At 57.2% G+C, this 11,099-nt stretch overlaps 1 protein-coding gene across 1 annotated transcript in view; it reads right to left on the reverse strand.

The window, feature by feature from the left end:
- The window catches only part of CUNH16orf74 (chromosome unknown C16orf74 homolog), a 31,075-nt gene extending 20,843 nt beyond the window's left edge, over positions 1–10,232 (reverse strand). The window contains exons 1-2 of the mRNA XM_055306673.1: positions 10,148–10,232; positions 1,155–1,199 (exon numbers count right to left, since the gene is read on the reverse strand). Coding sequence (XP_055162648.1) covers positions 1,155–1,182 — 28 coding nt within the window. The 5' untranslated portion in view covers positions 1,183–1,199; positions 10,148–10,232. The remainder of the gene's footprint in view (positions 1–1,154; positions 1,200–10,147) is intronic.
- Between the last annotated feature and the right edge of the window lie 867 nt (positions 10,233–11,099).

Below are 11,099 nucleotides of genomic sequence, written 5' to 3' on the forward strand. Positions count from 1 at the left end.
TGTCACGTATATCTTACCACGGTTAAAAATGGAAACAAAATGCTCGTCCTGAATGCCTACTCTGTGGCCGGCCCCGGGAAAACCCGCGGGCAAGCCTAAGGGAAGAGGGTCCCTGAGCGCCAGGGGCTTAGTCTGGACGCCACCGCTGGGCCTCCACCCCACAGGTGCCCCCCACTCCTGCGTGGGCTCAGCTGCGGCCTCAGAGGGGCCAGGCCCTGGTGGGGGCGTGGGTCGCGAACGCCTCTCCAGTCAGGATCCCATCGCCACTTTGCAAACGATGCCCTGATTTTCTCCAGGGGCACCAGGGCTGCCCCCTTGCGCGGCGTCTAGAAGGAGCTGTCCATCAGGATGCCCCGCCCCTGTCCCGCCCCCTGGCTAGGGGGCGGGGCCTGAGCTCTGATTGGGGCCAACCTGAGGTTCTCCTGAGCTCACCCGTCCCAGCAGTGGGACCTTCCGGCGCCCCTGACCTCCTTCCGCGAAGTGATGGGGCCAGGAGCACCCTGACACATCCAGGAGGTGAGTCATTGCTGCTGGGCATGCCACATATGGGCAGGGGGCCATCAGAACGACTCCGATTTCGGGCTGGGGAGCATGGATCACTGAATAATGGGCTTCAAGGGGAGAGGTCTCTTTGTGGGCCATGCTGGTCTGAGTGCCTCCAGGTCATCCAGACGCTGGACACAAAGGTCCAGCTGCCTGAATGTCTGGGCTGCCTCTGCCAACACCTACAATATTCCCCCGTGATTCTGTGTCCTTTTAGGACCTACTCCAGCACCCAGCAAGCCGGGCCTCTTATGTCAGTGATAACAGGCCTACAAGGTGGACAGCCAATGCCCCAGTATGCGCCTATCAGGGGCTCTTTCTCCCTTATTTCCCACAGGTGGGATTAATCCCCCTGATGGAGAAGCCAAGGCCCAAGGGCACTGTGGCTGTCCCACATCACTCACCTGTCAGTGAGCAGGGAGGCCTGAGGGGTGCTCAGAGTCAGCGTGAGCATGTAGAAGGCACCTGCTGTGTATCGATGCTGCCTGCGGTGGCAGTCCCTTCCCTCTCCAGGGTGAGCACATCTGTGCTCTCTCCTGCCTCATTCCTTCACTACCCCCACCACCTCCCCTAGCCCCGGAAGAACTGGTGGGGGTGTTGCCCCCCCTTACCTTTCAGGCAGGACAGCTTAAGCCCCATGGTGGTGCCTCTGTGGCCTGTGAAGAGAGAAGGGGCTTGTTTAGGATTGGCCATGTGCACCCCCCCCTCAACGGATACACAACAGGAAGTAGTGGGGAGAGAAACTGCCAGTCACCGGTGAGGTCAGGGTGCGTGCTGACTACATCTGGGCTGAATTTGCTCAAAGATGAGTGTGTGCTAGTGGAAAACATTTTCAGGTGCCTCAGAGCTCAATGTACTAGAGATGTGGAGTATGGGGCACAGTGGAGGCGACAGCGTGGTTGGGGGGCTGACGTTGGTTCTGAACCAAGGTCCCCCGGCCATTTCTTTTAGGGGTTGCTGACAGTGGCTGGCTTCAGGAGCAGGAGGACATGAGGACCCTTGGGCCAGGCTGTGGGGTGGCCCTAAGCCCACCATGGTGGGCTCACCTTCTGTTAGGGCGCTGCTCCTCTTTTAAATGCATGTTCTTTGGACACCTAATGGATCAAGGGCACATAGGCCTCAGTCTGTGGGACTTAACATTGTCCCAAGCAGCATTCCCACAGTCTGCCAGTAGTGTGATGCGTCCTTAGCATTCTGAGTGATGAATAAAACAGGCAGCACCTGATGGTGCTCAGCACCTGGGTGCTCTTGACGATTCTCAGCAATAATCCCTGGGAGGTGCTACTACTGTCCCCACTCACAGATGTGCAAATCAAGGCTCTGAGAGCTGGGATTGCAACCCCAGGACCACCCCCCAGGGGCCTGGAAGGGCAAGCTAGTCCCTCCATTCACAGGGAGCTGCCCTTGTGCCAGGCTAGGTGGGGAAAGGGGGTGAGGGGGTGGCCACGAGAGGAGCCCCTCAGATCTCCTCTGCAGGTGTGTGACCAAGGCCCGGCACTGTGCTCTGAAACCTGTCATCTCGTCCTGCACAGAGGCCAGCATTTACGGCTAGGAAATGCTGGGGTCCCCCAGGCACTCACTACACAGGCTGTGCTGGTGGACCCGCAACCTTGGCCCCCTCAGGGAGCTTGTTAGCAATGCAGCATCTCAGGCACACCCAGACGCACGGAGCCAGAATCTGTATTTTAACAAGGCCCCCTGGGAGCCATGTGCCTGTTAAGGTCTGAGAAGCTCGCTCTGGGCCAGAGATTGTGGAGACTTAAGGAAGACAGAGAGGGGTGGGGTGAGGGTAGGGAGGTGCGGGAGAGGGGGGTGGGGACAGTGAGGGTGTGGAGAAGCAGCTGGAAGTCTGGGAGACATGCAGGCCCAGGAGATGGTGGGACCAGGAGGGGCTGGTTTGGAGAAACCCAGGGTGAGGGCTTTGATTTTATCCAGGTTGGGTTTGCGGGACACGTAGGAAGGAGGTGGCCTGCAGACATCTGCTAGGAGATGGGCTGGGGGGATTGGGGAAGAGGCAGCAGAGCATGAGAGAGTGGGAGGGAGAGAGACAGACACGGGGGAATGTCTACTGACTTGACGGCAGGCGCTGGAGCTGTGTGCCCTCCTGGCCGGCCCAGAGCCTGGCTGAGCCAGGTGACCACAGGTGGGTTCCTCAACCAACCTAGACTTCACTTTCCTTGTCTTGAAAACAGGGATGATGCTCTTGGCATCTGAGCATCTTGGCACTGAGCAGCACGGAAGACTGTATTATCAGGAGGGCACACGGCTCAGGCTTGAGCAGTGTCAGATGCTATTATTTATGACAGCCACGGAGGGAAGACAGGTAGTGGCTTCCAGCTGGGGCCTTTCTCCAGGGCCGTGCTATCCAGTGTGGTCTTGGACCAGCAGCATGGGACCACCCGGAGCTTGTGAGAGATGCAGGCTCTCAGGCCCCGCCCCGCCTGCAGGCTGAGAGGAGCTGCCTCTCAACCAGACCCAGGGGATGCTCATTACCGCTGCAGAGACTCAGCGAATTCGCCCGGGCACTTAAGAAGATACAGATGCCTGGGGCCCACCCCAGAGATTCTGGGGTAATTGGCTTGGAGTGTGGGCCTGGCACCAGGATTTTTTTTTTTTTAAAGCTCACCAGGGGAGACTGATGTGCAGGATGAGATGCCAATGAGAGGGGATCCTTCTTCAGGGGGAGAGGAAGGATCAGGCTGAAAGAAGAGAGACACCAAGGCCAGGCATGTGGGAATAACAGGCGTCATCTCTTGAGCGTTTGCTGTGTGCTCAGCATTTGTCAGAGCCCTGGACCCGTGGACCCCTAGACTGAGGTCCCTGGTCCGTTAATGCTCACAACAGCCCAGAGAGGTTGGGACCATCCTCATTTCAGAGGAGGAAACAGAGGCATGGGGAGGTTAGTTAATTTGCCCAAGGTTGTAGGGATAGCAAGAGGTGGGGTCAGGATTCAAACCCAGCACTTTGAACCTTAGAGCCACAATATTTTCAGCTACAGGGCTCTGCAGGGCAGATGGGCGGGAATGTTAAGCAGGGAGTGGCATAGACCTTACCCTGTCTCTCCCAACCCTCCCCAGGCTGGGTCTCCAGCCCAGAGGTCTGCAGCCTTGACTTCGGGCTCGTGAACAAATACGCCCAGGACCCCCAACTGGCCACTGTGAGCAGCACACACAACATCGCAGCCTAGTACAGACACACTGTACACAGTGCACCCCGACTTCACTGTGTGCTTCTGTGAAGTCTTTAATTGGTGGCCACAGCGTACCCCATAGGTCTTATGGGCGCCCCATCCCAGGGTTTAGACAATGATTTATGTGGAAGTCCTCCCGCAGGAAATGATGTTAGGACTTTGCAATAAAATACTCCAGAAAAACTAGCTCCGTGCCATGGGCACCGGGGAACAACACGGTCGGGGCCAAGGCATCAAAGTGAAGAGGTGGGAGTTCATTACATATTTTTGTGTGTGTTTGAAAAATACTAAAATGTCAAAAGAAAGACAACTGTCTATGAGGTGACAGGATGGGGCCAATGTTTAGTTTTCTGAGCCTGATCATTGGACCGAGTCTGTAAGAGACAGTTCCTGCTCTCAGGACACAGCCGCCCAGGTGTCTGGGCTCAGAGGCCATCATGCCTGCAGGTGTAACTCTCGGATGGCCCAGCTAGAAAATCAACAAAGCCATGTGTACAACAGAGAGAGACCCTAAAGGAAATGTGGCTAAATGCTCATCTCCGGGGAAGGACATGGGGTGCTTTATGTTCTTGCAACTTTTCTGGAAGCTTCAAACTATTTCAAGAGAGGTCAACCAGGGAAAGAAAAGCAGAGAAAGAGCAGCAACAGGGGTCCCACAGTCTCTGTGCCCACCAATGCCTCCCCAGCTGTGGCCCAGAGAGTTCTGTGCATCAGACACTATTTTCCTAGAAACTTCTCTGATGCAGTTGTAGCTGCGTTCAGGGGACTGTGGCTGTGGTCTGGGGAAGGCTGTGCTATTTTATGCCAGGAGTACCACTTCCCCAAGAGTTGTCCTGAACTGATAGGTGTTGTCTCTAAAGCTGTCTTGTAACTTGAAAAACACTCATTTCAAAACATTCAGGAGGGAAGGAGGAAGGAGGTAAGGAGAAGGAAGGAGAGAAGAAGGGAGGAAGGGAAGAGGCAGGGAGAATAAAGAACAGCCAGATCAAGGAAGCAAGAGGAGGAGGGGGAACGAGGACTGGCCCCAGTCTGGATTCCGGGGACACAGGGACAAGAAGCTGCACTGAGGTTATACAAAGGTCACGCCACAGAGTCATGTCAGTGTGTAGGGATTCTGTGTCAGCTTTCTACAATTCCCAAATGGAGAATTTTTATAAACCGCCGTTTTTTTTTTTTGTCCCAGCATATGGGCCATAACTCTGGTCATCCTGCTTCTACCTCTGCACGGGGACAGAAACCAGGCAGCAGGTGGGGAGCGGACCAGAGGAACACGGAAGAACCAGGGTCTGAGAGCTGTGTGATCTCAGGCATGTCGTTTCCCTCTCTGAGTCTCAGGAGCTGAAGTTGGGCTCCCCGGGCTCTGTGTCCTCATCTGTAAAAACGGGTGTCCTGCCACTAGCCTGGGGGATGGTCGCCACTGTCACCCAGCACTCCTGCGAAGGCCTGGCATTAGAAGACAACAGGGGGCAACCCGTGTTGGGGCCCCTTGTTTGGAGGTATGGGCTGCTGTGTCAGGAGGGGGAGCTCCCAGGGGTGATCCACCTGCAGCCACGGATACAAGCCGTGTCCACTCCATCCCTTTGTGATGGAGCTGTTGGTGGGGGCCATCTAGGCAGAGACTAGCAAGGCTTTGGTGGGAGAGAGCCCAGGGGATGGGACGAGCTGTCTGCAAGGGAGAAGCACAAGCCTGATTCCACAACCATGTGAATGGGGGCCTGACTGTGGGGAGCGAAGCTGCTTCTACCATAAACTCCTTCACTGTCATCACTGTGGCAATGAATGCTGACAGATACCCAGTTAATGCTTTTAAGAGGCCAAATCCTGGGCCAGGATAATTATAAAAATTAATTCCCCTGGACCCTAACAATGCCCTAAGAGATAAACATTACTACTACCCCATTTTGCGGATGGAGCAGGGCATGGAGCTCTGAGGGGTCCAGGGGCTAGTAAGCTGCAGCCGAGGCCCAGGACCCGTCCTGGCGCTTAGCTTCAGCACCCCATCCTTCCATAGGCCATGTTTGTAACAAAGATACAGATTTTTGCAATCAGGAAAAAGAGCTTTAAGGGAGGGAAGAAAAGATCGATGGGAGGGGTCCCCCTTAGCTCAGCAAGATGGCACAAGTGCAGTCAGGCCCGGGAGAACTGCTAGTTTAGGTCTAAATGTTCTCTCTCTCACACTCTTGCAGGAGTGTGAAAAACCTCCCTTTCATATTGAATCGGGCTGTTTATGCTCCCTCTGAAATATCAGATTGTTAATTATTTGCACAACAGCTTGAAGTAGAACAGGTTCTTTCTTGCATCCAGGCATAAAAATCTCTCTACCACCAAATGGCCACAACAGGATCCTCTTCTGGCGATAGGGACGGGCAATGATACTCACTTCCTTCCTCCTGCAGGGGTCTGTCTCTCCTCTGAGCAATCGAGATAGAAGGGTATCAGCTGCTTTGCACACCACAGTGTTCTCTAAAACCATGAGCATCTCCAGGGGAAGGACACACTTGGCCAAATTGTCTGTTACTGTTTTGATAGCCGCTTGGAAGATACTACCAGCCCACAGCCGTGAAAGCTTCCCAGCTCACCTTCTACATGTTTGCCATGCAGAGAAAAGTAAACCATATACTTGTTCTCGGCACAAAATAAAAAGTAATTAAGATGTAGCACTCCCTATCCAACATATAGAACCACGGACTGACTGGGGGGACCCTACTTCTTGAAGTCTGGCCTAGTGCAGGCTGATTTCCTTCAGTTACTTCTTTTGTGGATCAGAGGTCGGGCTCTAGAGTGTGAGGGAGAGTCTTTCTGGGGTGAATCATACAAATCTACAGCTAGAAGTGGCCGTAGATAAAAGGCTCCAGGTAAAATATGCAGCCCTAATTTCTGCATGGGACATACTCATACCCCAAATCCTTCATCATTAACCCACAATTTAAACATAACTGGGGGGACACCTGGGTGGCTTAGTGGTTGAGCATCTGCCTTTGGCTCAGGTCGTGATGCCGGGGTCCTGGGATCAAGTTTTACATTGGGCTCCCCGCAGGGAGCCTGCTTCTCCTTCTGCCTATGTCTCTGCCTCTCTCTGTATGTCTCCCATGAATAAATAAATACAAGCTTAAAAAAATAAATGTAACTGGGTGTCCCCCTCTTTTTTTTAAAGATTTTATTTATTTATTCATAGAGACACAGAGAGAGAATGAGAGGCAGAGACACAGGCAGAGGGAGAAGCAGGCTCCATGCAGAGAGCCTGACGTGGGACTCGATCCAGGGTCTCCAGGATCACAGGCGGCACTAAACCGCTGCGCTACCGGGGCTGCCCCCCCCCCTTTTTAAAGATTTTATTTTTAAGTAATCTCTACACTCATCGTGGGGCTTGAACTCATGACCCTGAGATCAAGAGTCACATGCTCCACCACCTGAGCCAACCAGAGGCATCCTGCATTTTATTTGCTAAATCTGGCATCTCTCCACAGAGGTGGTCTTGGTTCTAACAGGGGTCTCCCAGATGAAGACATGGAGGCCCAGGGAAGGAAGGTGAGTGAAAGGCTGAGTCCAGCTGGAAGTCTGATCTTTGTCTCTGTAGAGCCACCTCCTAGATGGAATTGGAATGATCCTCTGGAGGTCGTGATTCACTCCTTAACAAAGACCTCACTTGAGGCCCAAGGAGAGGGCAGGGGTGAAGAATCATAGCTAAGGAATGTGACAGTTTGCCTAGGGGGGAGGACCCAGCAGTGAGGATGGAACCAGGTGCCCCGCGCAGCCGGGGGCTGTAGGCAAGCTCTCTATACCTGTTCCCTTACTGCCAACACAGGGAAGAAGGTTCTAACAGGCTGGCCATGCTGGGCTTCCATTAGGCACAAGGTACATCTTGGTTTTCTTCCTTCTTTAGAAAAGGCACTTTCTTTTTGTAACAGGATTAGAATTCCTGCAACTCCAGCCAGAGGGTCTGTGCTGGGAACAGATGCTACAAGCGTTAACATGCCTCCCATCCTGGTACACAGACTGCAAACATGAGCATCTCCCTGGCCTTAGCCCACGGACCTGCAGGAGGCGGTGAGCTCCTCTCTCAGGGGAAGTGAGGACAGCTGCTAGGCCCACAGTGGCTCACAACAGGAAGTGAAAGAGGATGGGGGTGGGGAGGCCAAGGAACCCACTGAAATCCCCTCCTACTTATTTATTTATGAGAGAGAGAGAGAGAGGCAGAGGGAGAAGCAGGCTCCATGCAGGGAGCTTGACGTGGGACTCGATCCCAGGTCTCCAGGACCACACCCCAGGCTGAAGGCGGCACTAAACCGCTGAGCCACGGGGCTGCCCTCCCCTCCTACTTTTCTGTCATGGAGAAGAGTCCTGGGCCACCTGGGGTCCAGCCTTGGCCTCCCTGTGATTGACCACATAACTCTAAGCAAAATACTTGCCCACGGCCAGCTCTGGGACTCTGTGTGATCAAGCTCAATGCTTATGGTTTGTGTTTCTTTTCATATGATCTATGTTAATAAAAATGTTTATTTAAAAATAAGGAGTATGCTATTAGAAGTCAAGTTAATGCTTAATTAACCACAGGGTTGATTTAAAAATATGCAATTAAATTTTTTTTCTCAAGTAGGCTCTATGCCCACCCAATGTGGGGCTCGAACTCAAAACCCTGAGAGTGAGAGTTGTATGCTCTTCTGAGCCAGCCAGGTGCCCCCCCAAACATGCAGTTGTTTCTTACAGCAGCCTTGAGGATAGGAGACACAAACTACCAGCCCGTCTAAGTGAGTACCTGCCAGCTCATGCCCTGAAGGTTTCCAGTGCAAAGAGAAAAGTAAACTGGATGTGGCATTGCCTCTGGGAGACGTGGAACCACCACCGGCTCCTGAGGGACATTGCAGCAGGGAGGGGCAGGAGGAGATTCCTGGGGAAGTTCTGTTTCCGGTTCTGGGTGCACACTTCTGGTGTGCACATATACCATACATGTGTTATACCTTAATAATATTTTAATGGGAGGGTGCATGTGCATGTTGCACTTGCTGGTCCCAGAGGCCTGGCCTGGCCCCTGCCACATTCAAAAGCAATTCTTGAGGTGTGGCAGCTAGGGGTTCAAGGCCTGGCCCTGCCACTTGCCACCCCATGACCTTTACAAGCCTCTGTGTCTTCGTCTGTAAAATGAGGATAACACGACTTCTTGGTTGGAAGATGAAGAGGGACAAGGCAAGTGACAGGAACCGGCTCTTACTGCTGCGGGGTCTGGCACACGGCAAGTGCGCCATACATATTAGATAGCGCTGCTCTCTTTCCACGCCCACTGGGGGATGTTCCGAGCTCCAGTCCTCAGGGGTGACCTCAACTCTGGCTCCGTGTCCACTTAGCTGCACCCCACAAGCAAGGGAAGGGCTTCCAGGGAGAGGAGATTAGGTGGTGAGGCTTTCAGCTTCCTTGGGGCTTGCAGAGGGATTAAGTCTTTCCATAAATACATCGCCTGCCTCCCTCCACCCCCTCATCCATCCATCCATTCATCCATCTGGAGGAATCAGTAGCCAGGGTGGGGACAAAGATCCCAAGGTGGGTGTGGCCTGGACAGGTAAAGGTGTGGGGACAGGTGAAGGCATTCCTGGGGGTTGGGCTGGAAATGCCAGGGCCTGCCAATCCAGCTCTGCTTCTGTGCCTCAGTTTCCCTATCTACAGAATGGGGTGTTTGCGCCACGAATGCTGCACCCTCTCAGAAGTGCCTCCCATCTGCCCTTCCTCGGTGATCCCCTAGCTGGTCAGCCAGCAGAGCCAGACTCTCCAGGCGGTTCCGCGGCGGCCCAGCGCCCAGCGCCCAGCGCCCCTGCCCCACCCCCTGCCCCACCCCCTGCCCCGGCCAGCCCAGCCCAGCCCAGCCCAGCGTCTCCCGGGGCGCCGCGCTCAGCGTGCGTTCACACTGGTCGCCCTTTGCGGTCGCAAACCTGCTTTGAAGCCCTGGGAGCCAACGGGGGCCCCTAAGTGAGGCGGCTCATAAATAATAGAGTTTGAAATACTCGATAGAGGGGAAATGGTTCCTCTGGAGGCCTCCCGCCCCCACCCCGGGCCGGGCTGCGCTCCAGCTCCCAGGAATGGCGGTCTGGCCCGTTCCCGGGAACTCGTGACAGCGCGGGGTGTCGGGCTGAGAGTGGGGGGCGGACACCCCCGCCCCCGCCCCGCCCCCGCCCCGGGGAGCCGCGCACCGCAGAGCTCTGGGCTCAACTTTCCCCACACCCGCGTCTCCGCAGAGCGGTCTGCGCGGAGTTGGGGGCCGCCCGGCCCGCGCCCCCCGGCGCCCCCGCCCCCGCGCCCCCGCCTCCCTGGGCGCCCCCCGCCTCCCTGGGCGCCCCGGCCGGGCGGGCTGCGGCCGGCGGGGAGCGCGGGGTCCTCCGGCAGCGGCGGGGCGGGGCGGGGCGGGGCGGGTCGCGGGGCACTCACCGCTTCCTGGGGGGCTCACTGCGGAGCCGCGCCCGGGGCGCACGGGGCCCGCCCGGGCGCTGGCGGGGGCGGCGGGGGCGGCGGGGGCGGCGGGGGCGGCGGCGGCCGGGCTCCGGGGACCGGGGCGACGAGCCTGCGAGAGTGAGCAGCGGGGGTCATGGCCCGGCCGGGCAGCGCGGGCCCCCGCTCCGCCCCGGCCGCCGCTCGGGCCGCCGCCGCGCGCACGCCTCCGGCCGCCCCCTCCCCGGCCCCTCGGGGCGGCGCTGCCCCTGGCCCCGCCCCGCCCGCGGGCGCCGGGTGGCTCGGGCCGGGGAGGGGGCGGAGCAGGCCCGCCCGCCGCCTCCCGGGGACCGTGCCAGGGGCGCGCCCGGCGCCCGCCTCGGTTCCCTCGCGCCCGGCCTGGGGAGGGGGGGAGGGGGGAGGGCGGGGCCCGGGGAAAGTTGGGGCCCCTCCCCGGGGCTGCGTGCCAGGCTGCCCGAGGCCGTGCACCCCAGCCCAGGTTGGGTGGGAAGGGGCGCGGGGCTCTCCCGGGCCAGGTGGCCACAGAGGAGTGGGCCCCATCGCCAGGCTGCGGAGAGGGGAGCCCAGGGGTGCGAGGTTCCACCTTCTCGCCAGCCCTAGCGCCCTACCCCTGCTCCAGGGGCTGGGGTGGGGGCGGGACAAGTAAGCAACGCCCCTCCCCCCTCTTGGGAGAGCTGTGGGTCTTCAGAGGGCCCTCGGGATCAAAAGGGGGCCTGGCCTCCCTGGTGTCGGGTTCCGGTTCGGGCCCTTCCACCCTCCACTTCTCGAGGTAAACCCCGGGTGCAGCCAGAGGGGGCATGAAGACTTGCCTCCTGGCCCGCTGCGCCGGCTTCAGGTTTTTGCTGATGCCCAGCTGGGAGTAACTCCAGTTCCCCTCCGGTGGGTGTGGAGGCCTTTTAACCAAATGGCTTTCTTAGGAGGCTGCCTGATG

The sequence above is a fragment of the Nyctereutes procyonoides genome, unplaced genomic scaffold (assembly GCF_905146905.1).
Source record: "Nyctereutes procyonoides isolate TBG_1078 unplaced genomic scaffold, NYPRO_anot_genome, whole genome shotgun sequence".
NCBI classification, from domain to species: Eukaryota; Metazoa; Chordata; class Mammalia; order Carnivora; family Canidae; genus Nyctereutes; species Nyctereutes procyonoides.